Below are 25,246 nucleotides of genomic sequence, written 5' to 3'. Positions count from 1 at the left end.
ACCTTTTATGGGTAAACTGAAATCTCCTTTTTGTGACCAAATACTCAGTGTTGTGCTCCGCCTGCCATTATGTGAAGCGCACGACATGAAGAGCAGGTTACACATCAATGGCTATGTATGCAGCAGATGGTTGGTCCAATTTGAGCGTATAAAGGTCAGTCACATGAGAAATCAATATCACTGCATGTTATGGAGCAGACGTAGCCTCAAGATGGCAAATTAAGATGCACATTAAAATTAAAGCAAACGTTAGGAAGTGGGGGTTGTACTTTCAACGGATGCCTCGTGAAGTCACGGCACGAACATAAACACGACTTACACTCAGAGCATTTATTAGGAGGTTGGCACATGCAGTCTGACCCTACCATCTGCATGCCTCAGCAGAAATTGAGATTAATCAGACCAGGCTACATTTTTCCAGTCTTCAACTGTCCAGTTTTGGCACAGGCTCACCAAAACTGGACAGCCTGTGGACCTGAACATGGTCTTCGGCTGTTGTAGCCCATCTGCCTCGAAGTTCAATGTGCGGTGCATTCCAAGATGCTATTCTGCTCACTAAAATTGTACAGAGTGGTTCTCAGTTACCATAGCCTTGATTTTCACACCATTCTGAGAGAACTCTAGATTGTTGCGCGTGAAAATCCCAGGAGATCAGCAGTTACAGAAATACTCAAACCAGCCTGCCAGGTACCAACAATCTTGCCAGTCACCAAACACATTTCTTTTTCCCCCATTTTGTGAACACAAATTGAAGCTCCTGACCCTTATCTGCATGAATTGCACTGCTGCCACATAATTGGCTGATTACATGATCACATGAATAAGTATGTACAAGTATGTTCCTAATAAAGTGCTCAGTGAGTGTATATCCAAATCTCCTTCACTCAACAATCCTCCCATTGATACCTTGCACATGACCTTAATTATATCATTGGTATGTTCCTTTCCAGTTTCAACCCTCAGGAGATTAGTGCCTGCTTGTCCGTGAGTAACATGTAGTCAGGGAATTAAACAAAACCTGCAGGAACAGGAGCTGCATGTATGTGTGTGGCAAGCTGCTGATGTACATGAATGGCACCATTATTCCACGCACGGCAGTGTCGCAGTGCTAGCGAACAGGAGCTGCTGCAGCTGCCTAGCTTTCACATTCCAGAGATGCGGTCATTTGCACACAATTTTTCCAAGATCAGATAAAATCCAAGACTTGCCCAGCCTATTTACCAAACGGTGAACATTTGTATGCGATTAAAACAGGAGTGTATAACAGAGTGGTTACAATTCTTAGACAGTGTCAAGAAACCAGTCTGAAGTGTTTGAATATTATTGTGCAAAGATGAGAAATCTTAACCATGGTATTAATATAAAAAACAATCTGTGATTAATATTGAGTGGAAGGACATGAGGAGTCATCTCCTACCTTTCATACCTGAAGGATGGCAAAGACACTCACAATTCCCCTGCATGTTTTATAGTTTTCTTTTATTTAGACAACCCAAATAAAAGGCACATAAAACATTGGGCATGTTTACATAATTATTTGACAAACATACATTTAAAAAAAATGTAGGAATGTTTTACCTTTCTGCTAATCAGAAAGCCTAGTCTTCATATATACAAAAATTACCATTGTTAATGTTCTAATACAAAAGATTTATAAAAGGTTATCTTACTTTTTCTTTCACGTGTCTATTATAACTACCACATCCTCAGAACTAAATGGTTTTTTTTTGTTTTGTTTTTTTACAAAGATATACATTCAACTGCCTTCACAAGGGTCTGAGATCTGCCAATTCATCTTTGATAGCTAAAATTAAAATGTTTATTTTTTTCTCCAAATACATTTTTTAAAAAGCACGGCATTTCCAATTTTATTTAGCGGAGATAAAGAAAAATAAAAAAAGTGTCATCTTTCCCCTGTAAAGCAAATAAACAATGCATTTGTCAAGCCATTCCCTCTTCAAAGCAAGACTTGTTCATCTCAATTCATGCATTTTCTTGTGTTCGTGATAGGTGTATACAATGCCCCTCTTTCGCAGATTGCAAGGACACAAACACCTGTTCATCACAGTAACGCAGATATGTTAGAACACCTAAATGTAGTCAAATATAACAGCCTTGCAATTCTGACAATAGTTTGAACATGTGAAGATGACCTCAGCCATGCATCCAATCAATCGGTTTCTGGACAAGGAACCATACAGTATTTCAGTGCGCCATTATTCCATGTAGTAGATCAGAGCTTACCATCAAATTACTTTCTCAGCAGCTCAAACGTTATCATCTCCATTCAGCATTTCATACCCGCCCAAGTGTAGTTTTTAGTGTTTTCTGTTCAAAGGCTTGTTTTTAATCCCTCTCGTTAGTTTGGTTTTTCAGAGCTTGCGACCCATTCAAACCCTATAGTTCCACTTCTCATGCAACACTCCAGGGCAGAGGGAATTTCTTTTTTTGTTTGACAGCCATTCTTGGTTTGCACAGCAACCAGACATCGGGTTCACACAAAAATGGCACACTAGGCCTCAAAATCATGCAGTTTCTGATGGCCAACGGTTCCAAACTGGCTCAGAGCTTCCAAGCAGTTTGTACACAGGGGTTACAAGTGCTGAGCAGACGTGTTCAGTGAAACGACCGTCAATGAGAACCAGAGGACCAAAGACGTCTGGTCCCCCAGTTCTCTAGGAACATCCACAGAATACATGGGGTTCCCTCTGACAGTTTGTTTCCTGGTTTACCACAGGACATTGAGGAATTATTGCCAGTGCACCTGAACCCACATGGCAGCTTTAGCTCAATGCTGAGTTTGTGAAGGTATTGAAATAAACCATTCAACTATCAGGAGTCATTCAGACAATTTCCTTAAAATATGGACGGTAATATTAAAAGTGACTAAAGTTCTTGGCTCCCTGACCTATGAAGGGCTTCTATGTTTTCTTTTAGCCAAAAAAAAAAAAAAGTATATGGTGTGTTAAGTATTTACAAAGTAACATGGAAAAGTCCAGGATAAAGTTGTGTGTTAGACATGAATTCATTGTTTTAACACAACCAGATTACTGGGCTACGCTCTGCAAGATTCCTGAGCAGAAGGTCCTTACCAACAGGCTCCTGAACAAAGGGAGGAAAAAAAAAAAAAAAAAAACCAAGGGTATAAAGGAATTCTAGTTAAACTACAATCCGTCACCAACATAACCGTCATAGCAAAACTGGTGAACTTTAGGACCAATCTCAGCATGGTTTCTGCAGGCCACTAGATGGCCCCGGTATCTACATTAACGGCTGGTCGCCTAACACTCTCAGTTTTGATCTTTGATAATACTGGCATTTTATTACACACGGGATATGCATTCAGTGCAAGACTCCTCTTCCAACTGCTGTCAGTGGCCAATGTCCACTGACAGCCAAGTAAAAGAAGCACATTCCAGCCATCCCAAACAAAAGACAAATAAACTGAAGATACCTTAAGCAGTGAGGGACTTCATGATGTTAATAGATTGGAGTGATTGGAGAGGGTTAACATTATCGGGTCATAAGCAACCGCATAACATAGTCACTGTACCTCAAAATAAAAAGCTAAAAATCAAGTTTCACACATGAAAAATTCTTCCCTCACAATGGAAGCCTTTGTCCCTTTTGTCGTCGTTTTCTCCTTAAAACATTAAATACTGATTAGCAGGCTATTAAAAAAACATCATAAACACCCACAACTCGGTGAGATATCCGTTGAAACTAACACCAGCAATGCACACTTATTGCATTTGTCCTTTTACCCAAACCCTCCCCTCCCAAACTCAGAGGTCCTGCGGTCCTGAGGCTGGACAGGAGGCAAACGCCTTCATTCATCTCACTCCGCCCATCAAACTGCCAAATGTGCTGTTCTACACCCCCTCCAAAACTCAATGTCCTTCAGATCAAGGAAAGAAACAAAACAAAACAAAAACAAAACCATTAAAAAAAAATTAAAAAAAAAGAAAAAAAGAAAAAAAGCCCTAGCATTCTCCTATTTTGTATTTTATCTTTCGAGCTGCAACTCTGCTTCCGGCTGCAGCTGCCCCCCGCACCGAGTAAACGTTAATACCTGGGGTGGAGTCGGGAGGAAGGGGGGGTAGGTGAAATGGTAGAAAACTGGAGGCTGGAGTTTGTTTCTCCCCCCCCCCCCCCCTTATTCCTTTTTACCAGGGAGGGGAGGAAGGCAGGACCTGGGACAGAAAAGGCATGCTCTCCATGGGTCTCATGGCGATGTTGAGGGGCCCTGTGATATTCATGGGCATGGGGGTGGTGATGGCCACCGGGTGGGCGATATTCATGGGCGCCGTGGCCGGGATGTTGACCGAGGCGATGTTGACCGGGCCCGTTATGGTCACGGGGTGCTGGAGGTTGACTGGCGAGGTGATGTTGACCGTGTTGGTGGTAATGTTCATTTGCGCCGCGATGGTGACCGGGTTGCTGATGTTGCCGCGGTTCATTGCCGTGGTGATGGGGGCGGAGGCCGTGACGGGTGTGGCTGAGGCAGAGTTGCAGACTTCGTTAGTGTCTAAAAATAAAACGGACACAAATACAGCATTAAAATGTGAGCGCACAGCCACCCTCTTCCCTGGACAGGTTCATAAAGAATATAAAATATTGTTCTGCCTTCAGGCTTATGGGGACACTAAGGTCAGAGGCATTTTAGGACTCTAACCATAACTAAAATTAATAACACTGAAATGCAAACAGAAAGAAAAAACTATGAGAAACACTTTGGGAATGATTCACTTTTCATAATGAAGGGAAAAAGGAGGGCAACCCATATACCTTCAAAATTTCAGTAAAGCTTTTTGATTTTCTTTGTTCCCACTGCTGACGAATGAAAAAATAACATATACAGAAAGACCAAGTTATTCTGACCTGACTACTCACCTGTGACTCTTTTGTTTTGTTGTTTTTGCAATTAAACCCACATTTTCAGTGGCTGGGGGGGGGGGGGGAGCAGATACAAGCTTAATTCCTATGACGGCAACATGCTTTCCACTAGTTGATATGGAGCAACTGAGGCGACTCTAGACAGAGGTGTTTGTGGTGCAGGAGCGGGTCCCTGCATATTGTGTTCGGTTTGAGTAGGGGGGGTTTCTAGCACACTACAGTATTACCTTTTCGCACCCCTGTGGAGCTCCACTGCCAGTCCCCTAGCCCTATTCAGGAATACAGACACAGAGGGTTATAACGGACATTCCCCCCCCGGGCTGGAGCACTACCGCCACCTGCTGTCTCTGGGGTCTACTGCCCCCGCGGACGGTACGGTCGGAACGGCAGGCCGTTGCAGGTACACTGCGACGCACGAGAGCTTGGGCAATCACAGCTCGAAAAGCTCTTATGCAAAAAGCCACTTGTTCCAAATGTATTAGCTTAGAATTCAAGGGGAAGGACATAAAGTTTTATTTCTCCATATACTGCCCAATTCCTCTTTTGTTGGTATTGAGACATCGCCAACGACCATCATGTTTAATAACCACTAAGCCCTGTGTAATCAAACTATGTTACATTCCTTTCGCTTCTTTTGAAAAGCCTGGCCAGGAGGTAAATGCGCTTCCGCATGGGAACGGGAATCACACCCCAACTCCGAAATGAAGCAATTCCCTTTCACCCTTAGGAGGAGAAACGGCTTTCACTAGCTGAATTTAATCATGCTGGGGGGTGGGGGGGTTGGATGGGAGATGGATTAACAACAGTACATGACAAGAAAAGCAAAAGAAATAAACTCAAAATACGGCAAGACTTAGGACATTCATTTTATGATTCATTCTACTGCACAGGGAGTTTGATATGCCGGTGAGTGTGGGAGGGGATCCTTAACATCCTGTTCCCTTACAAAAAAGGAGAAAAAAACAAAAAAAAAACAGCTCAACTGATAATAGTTGTGGATTAATATGAAGGAGGTTCCTTGAAATGATTGGAATTCTGTCTGGTAGGGTAGACAGGCTAAGAGGAGGAATTGTGTGCGCGTGGGGGGAGGGGGGAGGGTGTATAGTGGAAAATGCTTTTCTGTATGTTATCTGTACTCTGCTCTATGGTAACCCCCCCGCCCCCTCCACCGCCCAGCAGTAAAGCTTAAAGCCGAGAGTCCGCCAACGCAAAGGGGGCCAATGAGAGGGCTCATCAGTCAAACCTAATCTTCCTCACAAGCTCCCTCCCCCAAGCAGCGCTTCTCAACACATTTAATGAGTGGAGGAAATTAAAACATTTCTCTGGCCGTATCGGGTATCTCTGTGTCCTTTTCCCAAACCCTACTTCTGTGTACACGAAGTTGTTTGCTGTTGAAAGCGCTTCAAGTTTAAATTTAGAACATTTCAGAACATGTTTGTGCTACAGGCTACACATTTCTGTCAGTAAGGATACATGTCACTCAGAGTTCACTGGTACACATGCAGTGACAGGGACTGCAATGATATTTGGCTTTAACAAACTGCAACAAACATCTGTGATTTAGGCCACCGTCCACATTCATTTATTTCGGGGTGGAGCATTAGTTGACAAGTATCGACAGACAAAACTGTTTGGAAACTAAGAAAAACGTTTTCCATTCCTTGAACTCCCAGTGACCCCGTTTCAGAATGCAGGGCCTGCCAGGTCGGATCTCCACCAGTCTAACTTCTAAGGGTGTGTAATGTACCAAAAACCATACGGTAGCGGGGACATGGAACAAATGGACAGAGGGAAACACCTGGATCCTTACTGCCGCCCTGCCGGCCCGACGGGCTACATGACGAGGTTGTCTAGTTCACTGCCCACAGCCGCCCCCGGGGGGCACGTTATCCCTGAACACGAGGCAGGAGGTAACGAGACCTCTACAGCATCACAGCTCAAATTCTCTCCTTCGCACTGGGCCTGATGCGAGGGCAACCTGCCTTCCGACGCTAGGTATTCTCACCAAAGCCCGATTTGTGTCAAGCCAAACCATTATGGAGATTTGAGCTGACCATATGCCTTAGTCCCATCAAACACTCCAGCCTCTCAAATTTCCGGAGCAGAGCTACGTGCCACATACAGAATATGGCATACATAACCAATACAAACACGCACAAATTGTGACATCACTGAAACAATGAAATGACTGCAATAATCTGGCAAGGGGGGGGGGGGGAGAAAAATAAATAAAAATAAATAAATAATAAATAAAAAAAACTGGCTCGAAGAAACCTGCAAGCCTCCTCAGTCAGTTTGGGTAGACAAGTCACCGGCCTGGAAGTGCGTCAGCGTGACGGAGCCTTGGAGCGTGACTAATGGTTATGGGAGGGGGGCTGGGTGCAGTGCGTGTTTGCGTTCGAGCGTGCGTGTGGGTTCGTCTGTGCGTGCGTTCGTGCGCGCGAGTGTGCGTTGGTGGGGCCGCCGTACCTTTGTTACAGGAAGTGTTGAAGTTGGCTTGCCCGTGTGTCTTTAGGTGGCTGGTGATGTAGGCCGCGCTCAGCATCTTGCCGCAGATGTTGCAGGTGACTTTCCCTTCGTGTCGGATCATGTGTGAGCGTAGTCTGTCTTTGGTGGCGAAGGCGGACGTGCAGGCCTGCAGCACACGACACAGAGGGCCAGGGCCCAGCTCTAAGTCACGCTCACAGTCAAGCAGCGCCATCCTCACAAGGGCTAATGTGTGCGAGCGTGTTTCTCAAATGCCGAAAAAGTCTGACTTCAAGATACAACCTCCAAGAGATCACCCTGGTTTTCCTTTCGCCGGGTAATTATTGCTACCGACTGGCCAGACTGTCTTCATATCTGACTCCAAGGTAAAAGGAGGGCGGAAAACCAGCAGCTCTCAGACCCCAAGTGTTAAGCTTTTGGGATGAGGACCTTCCCATTTCTCAAGCAGCAGTTATAAATGGGAAGAAAAATAAAAAAGGAAAAAAAAGAAATTCCCTCTGCTCCCTCTGCTTTGCTGCATCACAAAAATAGCTGCACAAGGCAAACTATGCCATGTATTTTAAAACAAATATCAGGTGAACCAATATATTTCAAGAGTTTTACAGTGTAACATTGTGTGTGTATTTTTGGTCTATGCCCCCAAAATACCTACGAAGTCCGTAAGAGCCCTTTCACATCAGCCATCCATTCTACCTTAGTCTTCAGAAACATCAGTTCGGTGCCAGACAAACTGAAACATTCATCTGGTTTCACACTGATCCGCTGCGTGCCAGTGAAATGTGATGTTTGTTTTGTACTGAACTACGGTTGCCAAAATGCAAATATGTCCATTACAATGTGCAGTTCATTTAAATGTCACAGAAGGCCAGTTATTTTGTTGGAAAATGTGACTGCCAAAACCTCAGGAAAGTGATATGTCTGGGCAAGTGCTCGATTGCTAGGTCACGTCATGAACCTGCACAGCAAATGCCAAATGCTGGCAACTGAAAGCTGCTTCAAATGTGTGCAATTACAACAGGACCTTTCACCTTTAATGAATCATTGCAAGTAATCCGTAGGCAGGGGCTTTCCATCCCAATGTCGGACAAATTTTGTATAGCAAAACATCCAACTTTTTTTTATAATTTTGCCATGTTTTTGACTACCGTTTTAAAATAAATCATGTTCTTGGTTGTGGATTCCCCCAGACATTCCACCATTTATTAACAGAAGACATTTAAATTAGATTTGAGCAATGTCCACTTAAAATACATTGACAATACATGGACATTCACACCAACTCCAATTGAAAGGAAGCCGTACTGCTGCGATACAACACGGCACGTGCACCTGCGCTGAGGAGCCTACATGACAACTGTAGAGACCAGCACAGTCACACAGCCTGCAACCAGACGTCAATCATCATGTACTGCCGAGCTAACTGGAGAAAAACGGCGCTGCCCATCTGACTTGCGTTACACCACATGGCTGTGGAAACTACTGGATTCCATTAAGAAACGGCCGGATCATGTTTTGAAAGGCTCGATTCAAAAAAATGTTTTATCGTTTCCAAAGACCAGTTTTTGGAAATTTGGGCCACAGCAAACCTTGCTAGCGATGATCATATTGGAACTAAACAGCAACACGGCATTGAAGGTTTCCATATATGTGAGATGCAGTTAGCTGCATCTTTTTTCAATGGACTTCTTAGAAGAATTTCAAATCCACACCCACCATGAGTGATGCATTCTACAGCACTTTCTGCAGATATTTTTATCACAGAATTTAGTCACGGCTCTTTGGGACTGGGCAAGAACTCAAACGCCTCCAATTCAAATGGCTTCACACAGGCCGTATCCACGTTCTGAACACTAACGGATGATCGCTTGCTGTGGGTGTGAGCGAAGTGATTCTCTGCATGATCCCCATCTCCCATATAGCCCCAACAGAGCGTTATTAAGGCACACTACCCCACAAAAATGCATCGAAGGCTAGGCAGTGCACCGAGCAGTGAAGTCTTCCCGGCTAAACACATAACCACCACAGTAACAGGGGTCTTCCAGAAGTGTTTGAGCTGGCAACAAATGCCATTGTAAAAATACAACTTAATATGAGCATCCTGTACAGTGCAGTCCGTATGTATTTGGACAATGGCACATTCTGTTCTTTTGACTAGCAAGTTGGGTTTGAAAAGAGAATGAGGTCACCTTCAATTTGAGGGCATTCACATCCATACTGGACAACACATTTTGGAATTACATACCGCTTTATATGATGTCGCCCAAATGTAATTGAACCGTTTGATTCTCAGAGGTCAGGTGTATGCAATTGCTTCCTTAGTGCAGGTATGAGAAAGCTTTCAGTACCCAATCTTGAGTCTAGGCTTCAGATTGCTTTTGGGGTCTGTCATTGGTATTTGTGAACATGAGGACCAGAAATGTGGCAATTAAAGTCAAGGAAGCCATTATGAGGCTGATTAAGACAAAAAGTCAGAGACATACGCCAAACAATAGGCTTACCAAAGCAAACTGCTTAGAACATCATTAAGAGAGCTGGTTCAAGTTCGGGATCATTGTCTTGCTGTGGGACGAAGCATTGTCCAATGAGTTTGGAGGCATTTGACTGAAGCAGATAAAATGCTTATGTACACTTTTTTTGATTCCGCTGCTGCTATGAGCAACTGCATTATCAATGAAGGCAAGTGAGCCAGCACCTGCAGCAGCCATACATGCCCAAAGCCCATGTTTCACAGATGAAGGGGGTGCTTGGAGCAAAGTAAGGAGGTTAAAAGGAACAGCCCAAGTGAACCTTAGTTTCATCTGTCCACAAGACCTTTCTCCAGAAGTTTGCAGGCTTTTTTATGTACTATTCAGCAAACTGTAACCTGCCCATCCTGTTTTTGCAACCAACTAGTGGTTTGCATTTGCAGTGTAGCCTCTTTAGATGGATGCATGCAGGAGTCACTGAAACATCAACGCCTGCCTCCTGAGATGTGTTTCTGAATGGTCGGATATGCGTTTGGGGGTTTTTCTTCATTATGGCGAGAATTTCTTGGTCATCAACTGTAGAGGTCTTCCTTAGCCTACTAGGCACTTTGCATTTATTGAGCTCACCCCTACTCTCTTAATGATGATTCATTTTGGTAAGCCTATTGTTTATTCTTATTTTTCAGTCTCATAATAGCTTCTTGGACACAGACACAACCCTGGTCCTCATGTTGACAAATGCCAATGACTGACTCCAAAGGCAATTGAACACCTAGCGTCAAGACTAGATACTGGCCTAGCTCTCATATCTGCACCAAGGAAGCAACTGAATACAGCAAACTAATCAGAAGCAGCTCTGTAGTCAACTGTCAAATTACTTTTGGTCACTTAATAAGACAAAAGGGATTCATTCCTACACAAATTATGCAATATGGATGTAAATGCGCTCAAATTAAAGGTGACAGTCTGCACTTTAACCCCATATTCATTTCACAAAATACCTGCATACTGCACTACACCTACATTGCCTTGCACAATGCAATAACATTCAGACCCTTCAGGCAAGCATTGTTTGGCTTTTAAGTGGTGGAAAACGAAAAAGGGATCCATATGACCCACAGCATTTCCATTAGATGGTTGAAATTGCCAATGTTGCCTAAACATAGTTCAGTAGCCGGCAGGAAAACCGGCAGCACTGATTTCGGCGAAGCGGCAAGAATTTAAATAGACTAACAACTGCGGGGCTCGTGTGTAATCACCAGCTTTTGAGAAGGGCTTTGCGTGGACAGGAATTTCTTACCGTAACTTGGCATTTGAACGGTCTCTCCGTGGAATGGACATGCTTCACGTGGCAGCTTAGGTGGTCAGGCCTGGAGGACAGGAGGCGAAGAACAGAGTTATTTTCCAAAACACACGGTCATTAGTATCCAGAAGCAAGCCAGCCATAGTGACTAGAATGTTCTAATTCCGCCAGTTGACTAAACCACTCTCGAACCACAGTCCATCCAGATTCAGATACTCCATTCTGAAGCCAGGGCAGAACTTCACACTGCCTGAACTAAACCACCTTCCCCCTTATCAGCAGTTACTGGACTAGGTCCGCTGAGGCTGAGAGCGAGCGCACTGCGAGAAAGAGAATCCATCAGAGAGGTAAAAACACTGCCAGCGTGTCCATGGTTGTCTTGCTCTGGCAAAGGCTTTTACTGTTAAGGAGAGAAGTATAATCTTTTAGAGGCCCCTGATGCAGAATGACTGGCTCTTTGGCCAGTAATGCAGGATGGCAGCAGCTGCCAGACGCTCCACCTGCAGACGTCCCTCCCCGCCGATGAGCAGGCGCTACGCTGACCTTAACGGCCTCGCCGACGCCCGCTCCTCGCAGTGGGACACTCCTCGTCGAGCGCAGAGATGCCCGTCGCCCATGCGCGGTTCTTACAGGTCCCGAGACAATGCGGCGTTCAAAGCCGATTATCCCCAAGGCGATGGGAAAGCATTCCTGGGCCGCAGCGCTAATCAAGACAGCTGTTCCCACCCTGAAAGCGGCTTCCCTTTTGTTTCCCCGGATCTCTTTCTGGCAACAGCGGGAGCGCTTCCTTCAGGAGTGCCATTTTTATTGTGCGCTTTATTGCTCAAGGCAAAATTAATCTCAACCACCCTCTCCCCCGCCCCCTCCCTAACCGCTGTGGCGGGGTGTCGGGAGAGGCGAGGTGATGGCCCACAGCTGTACGGGACGCGGGGGCGGCGAGGGGAGCGAGCCGCTGCATGCTCCGAACCAGGCGGGCCTACGCCCTTGTGGAGCAGAGGCATCTGGGAAGGGGAACCCGGCCCTGAAACGAGCTGCCAGGCTTTACTGGAAAACCTCCTTCATGACCAATAAGTAATCACCGACCCACTTAGCGCCACCACTGCTTCAAGGCGATTCGCAGTGGACTAGGTGACGAAGCAAGTTAGACATAGCATACTATCCCATTACAGGTGCTCACAGTGACCAATTCAAATTAAAATTATGCTGCAAAACGATAGCTTGCAGGTTTGGAGCCAGTGCCAATTCAAGAGCGGAAAAAAGGCCTTCAATGAATCGAGTGACTTAAAATAGAGCTGCCACCAAATCTGCCCGTCTGGACAGACCAGACAAACACTCAAAGTCGGGGGTCGGCAACCCTGGTCCTGGAGAGCCACAGGTTTTTGTTTTCACCTTAGTATCAGCAACCAATTCAGACCCAAGAAATCAGCTGAGGTGAGTTAACTATAATCAACTGCTTTCATTGATCAAGTGCTGAGTAACAACAAAAACCAGCACACCCTGCGGCTGTCCAGGACCAGTGTTGCCGACCCCTGGTTTACGTGCAGCACACTGCAGCATTCAGAGCCCGGACCGGTCCCTCTATTCAAGCAGGCCACACACCTGCAGCGTAACCCAAACCCCCTTCCCCCCAGCAAGAGACGTACCTGGAGAAGCCCTTCCCGCACACAGAGCAGACGTAGGGCTTGTGCACACCGCCCTCGTGCGAGCGCACGTGGTAGGTCATGCGGTCCTTCCTCTTGAAGCGCTGCTGGCAGATGGGGCACTCGAAGGGCTTCTCGTCCGAGTGCGACAGCTTGTGGCGGTTCAGGTGGTAGACGTCACGGAAGGCCTTGCCGCACATCTCGCAGCCGTGGTTCTTCTTCACGGGCTTGGGGGGCTTCTTGGGCGCGCTCTGCTGCTGCTGCTGCTGCTGCTGCACGCTGGCCATGGGCGAGGCCGACATGATGCTGGAGCCGGTGGAGACGGAGGTGGTGGCGGTGGTGAGGATGCCGGCGATGGTGGAGATGTAGGAGGGGTTGCTGCTGTTCTCGCGTGGCACGGTGGAGATGAGTGGCACCATGGTGGGGGCCGTCTGCGCCGTCTTCTTGGGCCGCGACACCATCTTGACGCCGGTGTGGCAGGACTCGTGCCGTCGCAGGTGGTAGCTGTCGCGGAAGGCCTTGTTGCAGTAGCCGCAGATGAAGGGCGTTTTGGTCTTCTGCTCCTTCTTCACCACCACGTGGGGCGGGCCCCCCCCGCCACCCCCTCCTCCGCCCCCGCCCCCCGTCCCGCTCGCCACGTTGTCCTTCATCAGCTCGGCCGCGCTCACCGGGGGCTTCTGGTCCAGGGGGATGGGCAGCACGGGCTTCTGGTCCGGCGGCTCTGCCCCGGAGTTGAGCAGCGGCAGCAGGCTGTTCTGGGCCACCTGGTGCTGGTGGTGGAGGGCTTCATTAGCCTGCTGAGGGAGGGAGACGGCCACACACACGTCAGCATACATATACACACTAGTGTACACACGCACACAAGAGCGACCTACAAGAATGCCACTGACAATCTGCTCCTCAACATCACAACAGCCAAATGTGTCCACACACAACACACACAGCTAGCAACCTGCAAGAGGGTCACCTACACAACCTCAGAAGAGCAGCGCACACAGGAAAATGGTTTGAACCTAGAATTGCCTAGATTAACCAGTCAGATGATCTGCAGCATTATTCAATGTCAATTTTATATCACAACTCCTTTACATAACCAGCTCTCTGTGGGAGATTAGCCTACATCTTTAGTTTCCCCAGTTACAAGGGATGTGACAAATCATCCGTTTACCATCCCATTTTGTAAATGGTTACAGTGTAAATGACACCGCTTATAACCGCTCAAGGTCGCATCTTATTTATGGGGAAAGAAACAAAAACTGGAGTACTGACAAATTTAACGGCATTTTCAAACCATCTTAATGTAAGTCATTGTAAGTCAGATAATAGCTTAATTGCCAAATTAAAGGTTTACATTTACATTGATATTGTGCAGTCTAATTTCACAGTTGTACAGCAATGTGTAGTTAAATCGCTGTAGTTTGTGTCCAGGCATGCCGGAGGTGTAATTGTTTTTTAATGCATTGGTTAAAATTACAATTCTTCGTGTTTTCGTCCCTCTTCCCTATGGCTTCTGTTCTGCCTGACAGACTTGATAGGCAAATATTGTGTGAGCATGGAGTGCACAACCATGTCTGTAACAAAGATTGCAGCAGCAGCAGATTTACACATTTCATGCCAAATATGGTAACACCAGGTTTTGTATGGTGCAGGGCAATCATGATAGGCTCCTGGTTTAAGGATTTACGCCAACAATTCTACTTGATTTTAGAAATAGTTACACTAAATGGTCCTGGATAATGTAGATAAGCTCTGGCCAACATCAGAAAAAAAAAAAAAAAACACTTGGATAGTGATTTAAGTTGGATTTAATAAATTCATAAACAGTACTTAAATGCAATTATAGCCTTTATGTGACTGTTTCAACTTGCCTACTTAGTAATATCGCTTGCAAAATTTGTCCAATGTATTGCTTCATTTATTTTTACATAGATACAGCATGGTGGAAAACCACGTTGTTTACCGGTTGTTTGAATTCACGTGCAACAAATAAACACGGATCCTCTGTGAACCTTAAGAAACGCCATACGTGAACCAACAGCTGCAGTTTTAAAACAGATAACTATAGTGTAACATTCAATTCTTTGTGGTGCCCGCATTCTTAACCCCCTGAAATGGCCAAAAATTGCTTGCTAGTACTAGCTTGTCACTTGTTCCTTTTTAAAATATGTATAACTGTTCTTATCAGGGTAATATCACACACATCGACGGCAGCTCAGTCCTGGAAGAGTTAAAGAAAGACTGAGGCATCTCAGTCCCAACACAGCCTGCAGTGATACTGTGTTGCTCCTGTGTGGAGTTTAGGTACACCGTGTGAGCGGCACTCAGGCATTAAACACTGGCAGCCCTGTCTGTTCTGCACAGCGCGCTGCTTCATCCTGAGTGAGAGTCAGATCGGCCCGACTGCTCAAAGGGAGACTGTGGGCTCTCAGCTAGAGCGTCGGCTTCAGAACACGTCCAAAATAGAAAGTGACTCATTTTCAGGGTGCGTGTGTCTGTATCGGTGCGCTCTGGCTCAGACAGGACCTCAACAAGCCCTGGAGCTTGAGCCCACAGTCCAGGCCAGACTGGAAAGGGGCTGAATCAGGCCTTCAGCATTGAAAATGAGCTCTGAAGCCACTCTGTACCCAGTGGCTGGTTGAGGTACTGCAGCTGGTGTCAAAAAGATTGCCATTGGTTTACATTGCTAAGCCATTGCAATTCTTTGCATTCTTACACAGGTGAAATAACAGTTTGAGAACACATTAGGCTTGACATATTTTAGCCATGCCAATTACTGTCCTTGGGATCGATTTGCTTTACTACAAAGCCGAAAGCTAAAATTAGACTGGGTCAGCTGCATTCCACACCAGCGTGCGTGCACCAGTTTGTGCATGTATCGATTACACGCATGAAGCCTAGTAGTGATCAGGTGCAAGGACTCAATGAATAAAGGTGGCGGAGTCTGCTGGCAGGAATGCTTTTGCAAACTATACCGATTTCAGTGGGTATCTTTTCCCCATCAAACGTCATGTTCACCCAGTCATTGCGGTCATTACTGTGGTTTTCAGCAGGTCAGCTTTGAAGCATTACTTTATAATGTGGCCAACATATAACTGATATTAATAGACCGTAATGCTGAATAATTTAAATAAACAATTTGCATTAATTTTTATTATGACTATTACTATTATTTTACTAGGCTCCTAATTTTGTGGTCTGTGATTGTACAAATCAGTCAATAATAGTTACCTACCTTTTATGCACATTAAATTGGGCATCAATATTTAGTTTGCTACCTTCAGACAGAAAAGATGCCAAGTTTTTTTTTGTTTTGTTTGAAAAGTGATTTTATTTATTTTTTTATTTTCCCCAACAAGTCTTTACCTGAAAGCCGTTAATTTATATACTCATTTTTATAAATGTTTTGCTCATCTCAAGCAACACTCATGCGAGATAGAAAAGTGAACAAGTGTTGCACTTTCTTTGAAAGCTAGTTAATTAGAAATGATCATATAGATTGTGGATGGAGTCAGCCTGGCTAGCTAGGGGGAGAAATATAGAATTGGAGCAGACATTCAGTCATAACATAGCTGTGGAACTATGTGCAAATAATGTCTGTCAAGAATTAAGGATGACTATAGTGGGAACAAGTGTAGTAACTAGGCTACTATGGTCATCTTTATATAGGCAGAAATACACAAGAAATCTACCCTCGGAAGCCATATTATGAGAGAGATTGCTATGCATAATATGAAGAATACAAAACAAGCTAAAATTATCTAAAGCACCCGATTAAGAAAATTTCCAGCTTGTTAAAATTCTGGGATTGCAATTGTGGTTGGAATGAAAACTTGAATACACAGTGATCCCCAGGACTGAGGTTGAGAACTACAGACGTACTGTAGAAAACTGGGTACAAATGTAATGTCTATTCTTGTATCTTTATTCTTTTATATTTATGTACATGGCAATGAAAGCAATGCAGAACTCAAGGCAAATACTTGTGCTTAAGACTGACCATACTGAATATACAAGCCCTCAATTCCTATTTTGGTGCAGCCTAAAAGATGGTAACCAATCGGGTTACAAGATAACACGTAAAATAGACAGATTGCACTGCGTCCCAAAAGTCCAAGAGTCGCAAGTCACAGAAATTAGACTAGCAGAAATGAACAATCACATTGCATAAATCTGACAACTAGATTAAAAGTTCAATTACATAAAGAATATATGCGATCACATGGCAATTAGCTAATAGCCTATAGTGCCTCAAGTTAGCCAGCTACCATAAAAGCGACAAGCATACAGTAAATTCTAACGTTATTTACAGTCACTATCGCAATTAACGGACACGCTGTCAATATTCAGCAATCATGTAAAAAGCTCATCACTTCCAAAGAGTACAATAACCAAGTGAGAAATACCAGGCAAGATGTGCTGTAGCTAAAAGTTAGCTAACTTAGCTAGGGCGTTCCCGTATCGAACTCAAGGTTAAAACATAACTGCCAGTTATTGGTTCTGATAACAGCAGTTATTTTTTCCGGGGGTGCTATCTTGACCAATCAGTAGCAGCTCCGTCTTAATGAGGCGGAACCTAAACCTAAACAGTCTTTCTAAGCTCATTAGCTGGTGCCAAATTTCAGCAATGGATGAACCCACTATTGGCCATAAAAACTGTGTGCAGTCATCGTATGTCTCCATTTATTTATTTATTTCTCTCCTCGGGCTGAAAGCATGATACTAGAAAACTTATTTACACTTCATTTTCCTATGCACTGGGCAGACATCTCACCAAGCTAAAATGTATCCCAACAGCAAATGTGTAAGTGCGTGCTGTGAGTAGCATGTGCTGTGAGTGTGTGTGCGTGTGCGTGCAAGAAGTGAGTGCGTGCGCTGTGTGAGTAGAGTGTGTGCGTGTGCGTGCGTGCGTGCGTGCGTGTGTGTTGTACTGCTCTGTGCTCAGACGCACAGCGGGGGCTGCAGCTCTGATGATCAGTGCTGATGTCATGTCAGGAGCATGGAGGCGGGGGAGCTCAGGCAGGACTGGAGGTTACTCACCGTAGGTGTTCCCGTCTAAAAATAGGCCTTGCTTCCCTCGTTAGCGAGGAACCAGCATGTACGCACTCACGCAGGCCCGCTGCCACAGGGCAGCCCCGACCCGGCGCTGGAGAAACGGTCTCCCGCCAGGGCCGGGGCAGCTGGCGGCCGGGGCGGAGGGGAGCGCTCGTTTCAGCGAGCACAAAGTGCTCCAGGAGAAAGCAGCTTCGGCCCCCCGCCCGCGTCCCAAATGTGGGGCTGGGCCCGCGGGCGTTGGAGGCATTGTGCAGGCCGCTGGGGCGGGGGGGGGGTGCAGACGACGCGTCTGAAGATTTGGGGTCTGCCATTGTGGCGGGGGAACAAAGGGAAGCCAGCCGAGGAACAGGGGCCTTCCTCACGCGGGCGGGCTCCAGGGAGAGCGAGGCAGACCGCCAGGGGTCACGGGAAGAGGAAATCATTCCTCCGCTGACCTCTGTGGCAGCGCTTTATTTACAAACTCTCCCCGCTCGGTTTTGACTCGGCGGAGCGCGCGGCCGGGTGGCGGGGGCGGGGCGCGTCCACGGGCTGTTGTTGCCGAGCAGCCGAAACTTGCGGCTGACTGGCTCACCCCCCCCGTCCCTCGAGAGGGACCCAGGCGCCTGGTGTGCAGGCCAGGGGCCTGAACAGGTCGCAGCGCGCCACTTTGGCTTTGTGAACGCAGCTGGAGAGCAGGCCCGGTGCACCCCAGCCTCAGCGCTCTCCAGACAGGGAGCCACTGGAGCGCTGTCACTGGGGAAATGGCCCCGCTCTGCTACAGGGCTCTCACTGGAGAAAGGGCCCTGCTCTGCTACAGGGCTCTCACTGGAGAAAGGGCCCCGCTCTGCTACAGGGCTCTCACTGGAGAAAGGGCCCCGCTCTGCTACAGGGCTCTCACTGGAGAAAGGGCCCCGCTCTGCTACAGGGCTCTCACTGGAGAAATGGCCCCGCTCTGCTACAGGGCTCTCACTGGAGAAACGGCCCCGCTCTGCTACAGGGCCCTCACAGGAGGACCACCTTTCAGAACAGACTAGAACAGCCCCCTGGAGGCTCAGAACCTCTGCCAGAGGCACCAAGACTGGAGCTCATATCTTAAAAACAAGACTAAGGAGAACTGCCTTTAAGTGCTTTGGAAGGCTGTTCACTCGCACTCCAAGGTCATTATTGCACCATAGCGGCAAGTGCAGGTGCAATTAAAGCCGCTTACAGTCTATGAGAAACCATTGCACGATACAAACGACCCAACCAACGCTCCCACCCTTACAGCCTCCCCAAGGAGTATCTGAAATAAGCGTGTGTCTCCGTTTTTACGATTTAATATTTTCCTCCTGGCGGCACTCACAAATGAAAACAACTCCTGCAGCTTCTTAAGATTGCCCGACGAGCATCATACCACACATCATTCAAAATCATTTCACACTTCACAGCTTTCATGTGGTGCTTTCTTACTACTCTACAGCAGGGCTGAGGGTTCTGGGAACAACGAATATACCTGAAACAACTGGCTGTGCACTTTTAATGAATGGATAGTGCATGAAATGAACATTGGCAATTTTAAAAAGACGACAGTCGAATCAAGCTCACTGAAGACGGGTCATGGGGCGACATTGGCGCAGGTGGTTAGAGCAGTCGGAGGGTTACCGGTTCAATACCTCTCTGGGTGAGTCAGTGTCCATGAGCAAGACACCTAATCCCCCATTTGCTCCTGACGTGCTGGTTGGTGCCTTGCATGGCAGCCAATTGCCATTGGTGAGTGAGTGCGTGTGTGAATGGGTGAATGAGAAGCATCAACTGTACAGCGCTTTGGATAAAGGCGCAATATTAATGCAGACTATTTCCCATTTAATAGGAGATTTCCTCCACAGCAGTACACTGGAAACCATTCAGGACTGCCATCATGATGATAAACACAGCACATGCAACATCTGGCATTGCTGGCTTATGAAGTGAAAGCTGTGATATCCATGCACTTCACCTGGTCTTCAGGAAGAGAGACGAGTCCACAGACCCACACAGCCTTTCCCAACTGCGATGTCCCCGTGCGTTGGGCCTCAGAAACCACACTCTGACCAAGCGGTCTACACACTGACGGCCGTGCGTGTGTTCGCCTCTCAGCCAGGGACTTGAAGTGTCTCTGAAGTCGAGGGAACCTCGCAATTAAAGACGACGGCGCTCTGTTCTGCAAACCCGGGAGAGCGGGGTTAAATACGTGACCCCTCGCTTTCAAGTTCAGCCATCCATTCAACTGGGCCGGGAGAGAAAAATCAATCCCACGTTCTATCTCTTATTTTTATCTGCTCCATTGTGGAAGACACGAATCCAAGCGGCGATGCACTCGGGGCTCTGCAGGAGGTCTTTGTCAGCAAGTCCCCCCCGATTTGGCCACAGAGTTCACTGTAACAGTCTTGGCCGTCTTCTACCAGCTCCGTGTCTCCGAGTGGCCGTACCCAGGAACTCAAGAAGCAGACCGTCGCTTCAAACCCAGCCGCCATTACAACGCACCTGCTGGGCTCTGACCGGGGTTACCGTCCCCTCGCGGTCTGGTTTTTCCCGCGGCCGGGCCCCTCGCACGCAGGGGCCCCCGCAGACGAGCACTGGTGACAGCCAGGCCCCCAGACGCCCGCTGAGCTTTCACGCCGCTCCGATGATTTTGATACAAATCTACTGTGAAGGCTGAGGTCACTCCGAGATAAATAACACCAAGCCCGAAGGGGGGGGTGGGGGGGGTGAAGGAATAATTTTAAACCACGGCACCTTAATAATACAGCCCCGAGACCGAGTCTGACAAGACGGCGAGGACGGCCCATTTCCACCATTTTAAAACCTTGCAAATCATCAATAAGCCATAAAATGGGGGGAGAAAAATCGGCAACATCCAGCAAAAATGGTGTGCCAAAAAACAGCTTATTTTGAAGCGATGGCTTAATCGTGCTGGTGCCTCGGACAGTTGTGAAAGGCATCGGGCCGATGAACAATATGAGCTGGGATAATGATATGCCCCAGTTAGCATTTCTTCAAGTGGAAACCGTCACTCGCAAGGTCAAAACAAGCCTTTCACTCCACAGGATCATTTATTCATTACAAAATGCCATCCTTGATGTATTCCTTCGACAGCCAATAAAAGCATGTCGGCAAACTTCTCACTTATGGAGAGCTTGGGAAATGCAATGATTTCTAATTCACGTAATTTCTTAAAATAGTCTGTGAACTCACTCTCAAGACACAAACTGATACCAGCATCTGCACAATAAACATGAGCACTTTTACTGAGGAACTGATCTTTCACAAGTTGTGCTACATTATAATTAGGCCATGTACTTCAACAGTCAAAATTAGACAAGACTGTGTGCAGGACTCTCTATTTGACAATTACTTTCAGTCACTGCATCAACTGTTTGCACCAAATTCTCTCAACATTGAAAACTAAACCGCTTGATCTAAAAATTGTTTTTGTACAACTGCCCAAAAGATGCAAAGAGCTTTGCATTTCTCAACCGTTCATGATTACTAATAATGAGGGGGGGGGGGGGGGGGTGATGGGTAAGCTTAGAGGAGAAACTACATTGGTCTGTCTAGCGCCTTCAATATGTACACTATGAAGCAGTGTGCATCCCACTGGAGTCTGAAGAAGCGATGGTGAAATGTAACTGGTGTTACCCCGGTCCTTGAACAGCACAATATCCAGAAGAACCAGCTAGACGGAAGAACCGAGTCGGCTTTTTAGCTCGAGCGGGCGGAGAAGCTGAGAGGGAGAGCCATTTTAGAGCTGCTCCCTCGCTCATTACCCCACCATCCAGCTGCCAGCGTCCCAGAGGGGAGCTGGGAGCGCCGGGCGCTGAGAGCGGAGGCGCTGGACGTGCGTGAATCACGCAAGCACTGGAACCGGGCGCTTTCGCTCGGTCACAGCTGAGTAATAAGGGGATTACATGCGCTCGCACTCTCACACGGCTCACGCTCCCAGCGCAACACACGGCCAGGAACACAGAGCTCTTCTCATGCAGAGCAGTCAACGCCCCCCCCCGCCTCACACTCCCACCTTACTGCACGCTGCTGGGCTTTCGTCATTCTCACTCGATTTGAGGGGAAGGTACGTGGAGCCGTGTCAAGTCTCCGGGGCAACCCAAATCCACTACAGGTTCAGATTTGACCTCTAGTGGGCACTAAGCAGAAAAACATTCCTTATAAAGCACAGACAACTTTGACTGACAGGTGGGCTCAGCTATAAAAACATGAGCCGACAGTAAAGGTTTTCAACACCAGTACCAGATCAACAAAAAAATAGAAACTGACATCAGGGTGGAGGGGAGGGGTAACTCTCCTCAATATTAAACATGCACTGCAAATGTTAAATATAATACACAGTGTTCCGGAGTCACGATGACCGACTCATCAAGTCTTAGATTTAGTCAAGAGGAGATGGCTTGTGTGACTATTAAAGGTGATACACCAAGTAAAGTGAAAACCCTGTTGCATCAATAGATGGAGCTCTTTATCACAGTCACTGAAACGGCAACAAAAATAGTTGTTCTATTTCGAGTTCAGCCATACGGCTTTCTGATATTTCCGCCTAGTCAGACATGAAATGCACCCATCACAAGCTCTTAGCACTCACCAATTAGCTGGTAACAGCTGCACTTCTCCAGAACACAGATACAGAGCTCTACCTGTCACTATGAGCTGAAACTTCAAAGAGAAATAAGAATTAGCCCTGAGGACAATTATTTCAGGGACAGAGAGGGAGAGGGACAGAACGAGAGAAAAGATATTTTTCAGATGCTGCAAGGGTCTCGTGGGATTTGCCTGGATTCCCCTTCTGCACACAAGCTTCTTAGTCATAGCACACAGCAAAACATGCCAAACAGACAACACTGAAGTCTAAAATTTTATTTTGGTGGTAGCATAAAATTATTCAGGCTCGGTGAAAAGGTTAATTTCCCCCAAGTTTGAAATTAAATGCATTTTCGAATATATCCCTTTGGAAAGAACCATTGCCCTTGGAATTTGGAAAACGTTCACTTCTGCCAAGTCCAAAATTCCACAACATATACAAATTGTCAACAATAAATGTAACCTTGCGACAACTAAATATATAATTACCGATTTGCAAAAAATAAAAAATAAAAAAGTTAAGAGAAAACTAAGGTGCAAAATAATTTCCATATTTGTACGAGAAGAAATCGCGCTTAATTTGTTGCCCTGGAACAGGAGGGCCAAATTAGACGAGGAGTGAGTTAAATCGACATCATAAAGGGGATTTTATATATTTAACAACATGGACTAGACTTGGTGTACACTTGAGTCAAAGAAAAGGCACTTCGCGTGACATTGGCTGCACAGCCTTGTGCAAAACCATCGCAACTGTTCTTTGGGATTCATATCACTGAACTATCTGGAATTTCACAACTTCCCTGACCGTCATAATTGCTCCATGGAATACATGTCATTGAGCGTGGAAGCCGGAGCCCATGTGCCCTTTCATTAAGTGTTGAATGTGATAAATTCGTTAACCATTAACAGTAGAGATCTTATTTTATGTATGAGGGACTTGAACAATACCAATGCCAGCACAACAGGTCTAACTCCATGTAGAGCAAATACTCTGCTTCAAAACGACCGTTAGTAAGAGGACTCATTGAATTCAACCAGGGCTCGAGATTCGAGTCATAAGTTACCGATCTATTAGTTTTCAATCGAACCCGCTTTCCAATTCCTGCAAGGCAGCTACTTAGTAGCCTACGTTCATTTCGTAAATAACTGGCGAGCTACCCACTCAGTTAAGGTAGTAACACCTCCAATCACTGCATTCACAGTATAATAAAATACCAGCCTTTTCTTGGCGCCTAGCTTCCTAGTCAAAATGTACAATGACGTACCGTCGTTTGATACCGAGAACATCCCCATTTATGAGCCATATTAATGAACAAAATGGAAAGCCAACAAGCTTTTATTTCCCCCCAGCCGCCTGGTATTATCGAGTAACGTTACCAGGTGTGGATGTTTTCGCAGAAAGAACAAGCGAAATGTTATTCAAAGTCGTGTCGAAGCTAGGTAGCCGACTCGAGTAGTGTTACACAAGCAGGGGTACCGAACACAGCGCAAGTTTCATAAAATCACATTTCATTCGCTAATATAGCGATGGTCTAGCTATATTAGAAATAATGTGGTCTGGAAACCGTTCGATTCAAACAAACGATAGCAAGATACCAAACGTTAGTTAGCTATTCTAGGCAATGCTTCCCGCAGCTGCATTAGCCATAAAAGTTAGCTAACCGTTCACAAATTTACGAAGTTTATAATTCTATACGAGCTATAAATCCTTTCCCGGATTGTTGAAAGAAATCCATAGCATTAGACATGCCTTTTCTTTATTCGTGGAAATTGTCAATATGAAGAAAACACACAAATCTTTACTCGACTACAAAGTGCAAACTCGGAAAATGGCTTGCTTGCTTGCTTGCTAACGTTAACATTTCTGGTTGGCTTGCTGGCTAGCTAGCTAACGTTAGAGGTCTAACGTTAAATACACAGTTGTTAGACATCTATAGCCAGACAATCGTCGAAATAAAAGCAAGTTTTTTTTTAATGTTTAGGTTTCACATTAGCAACATTATTGATCAGGAAGAAATTATCTGCGCATATAGGCCGCGTTTTGAATAATCGATGGTTAAAAAATCGCCACGAGAATTACAGCTTTTTTATGCATAGTTTGAATTCTTGTTCTAAACCCGCGGTTACATACCCATTTGAATAAGAGGGAAAGAAAAAGTTAGCTCGCTAGCAAATGGATGCAATTCTCTAAACGCGTGGATTGATTTCCTTTATTCCCATAACTTACTTGCAGTTATTGTTTTAGGTGAAGATGCCGTTTTGATAAAGGAATTCATCCCATCCCCACAAACAAAACTGATCAACGGTTATGAGCAAAGAAAAAACAAGAGTGTCTAGCGGTGGCGTTGGTGGCGACGACTGATCTCGCAGCTCATGTTCGGCTCGCAAGCTATCTATGTTAGCTACCCTCATTTGATATATAACCACCAAACTATAACTATTATTAGAACGGTTTCGTTGATGTAAACAGAATTTAATTATGTTTTTTCAGATATAACCGTGGAAAGAAAAGAGACCAGATTTTTTTCCAAGCGTCATGCCCTACCTCACAGCTGGAAGCCTGGGATTGATGTACCATTGTTTTGCTTGGATTGCTTTACCTAAAATTAAATCTTTCGAAAACCAATGCGGACGGCAAGGCATTCGGGAATTCATAGTCGTTCATTAAAATATGTTAATTTCCCCTTAAAATAGTTTACTTACCTGAAATAAAAATGTACTCCAGCTCGGTTCCATTGCAACACTTAGAAATCTGCAGGAAACCTACAAGAAATCTACAACAAAGCAGCTAAACATGGCAGCTGCTACAACTTCCT

At 45.9% G+C, this 25,246-nt stretch overlaps 1 protein-coding gene across 2 annotated transcripts; it reads right to left on the bottom strand.

Moving 5' to 3' along the window:
• Positions 1-1,460: 1,460 nt before the first annotated feature.
• On the bottom strand, positions 1,461-25,246 carry LOC133132740 (vascular endothelial zinc finger 1-like). 2 transcript variants are annotated; one of them, XM_061248415.1, is made up of 6 exons: positions 25,134-25,246; positions 12,795-13,588; positions 11,149-11,218; positions 7,366-7,531; positions 5,124-5,165; positions 1,461-4,528 (listed from the first exon to the last, which is right to left on the bottom strand). In XM_061248415.1, the coding sequence occupies exons 1-6, from the start codon at positions 25,164-25,166 to the stop codon at positions 4,167-4,169; spliced, it is 1,467 nt and encodes a 488-aa protein (XP_061104399.1). In that variant the 5' UTR covers positions 25,167-25,246; the 3' UTR covers positions 1,461-4,166. The 2 variants fall into 2 exon arrangements, with proteins under 2 accessions (XP_061104399.1, XP_061104398.1); XM_061248414.1 differs by lacking the exon at positions 5,124-5,165.

This window comes from Conger conger, chromosome 7, assembly GCF_963514075.1.
Source record: "Conger conger chromosome 7, fConCon1.1, whole genome shotgun sequence".
Classification (NCBI taxonomy): Eukaryota; Metazoa; Chordata; class Actinopteri; order Anguilliformes; family Congridae; genus Conger; species Conger conger.
Note: the sequence above shows the minus strand (reverse complement) of the source record. Positions and strands in the feature narration are given on the sequence as shown.

What these genes read in the sequence shown, in the direction of transcription:
- LOC133132740 (XM_061248415.1), bottom strand. Translation starts at nt 25,166, where the DNA reads ATGGAACCGAGCTGGAGTACATTTTTATTTCAG. An exon ending in CAACACTTCCTGTAACAAAG is followed by an intron (nt 5,166 to 7,365) that starts GTACGGCGGCCC and finishes ATTCCTGAATAG; the next exon opens with GGCTAGGGGACTGGCAGTGG. An exon ending in CTCCACAGGGGTGCGAAAAG is followed by an intron (nt 4,529 to 5,123) that starts GTAATACTGTAG and finishes TTTTATTTTTAG; the next exon opens with ACACTAACGAAGTCTGCAAC.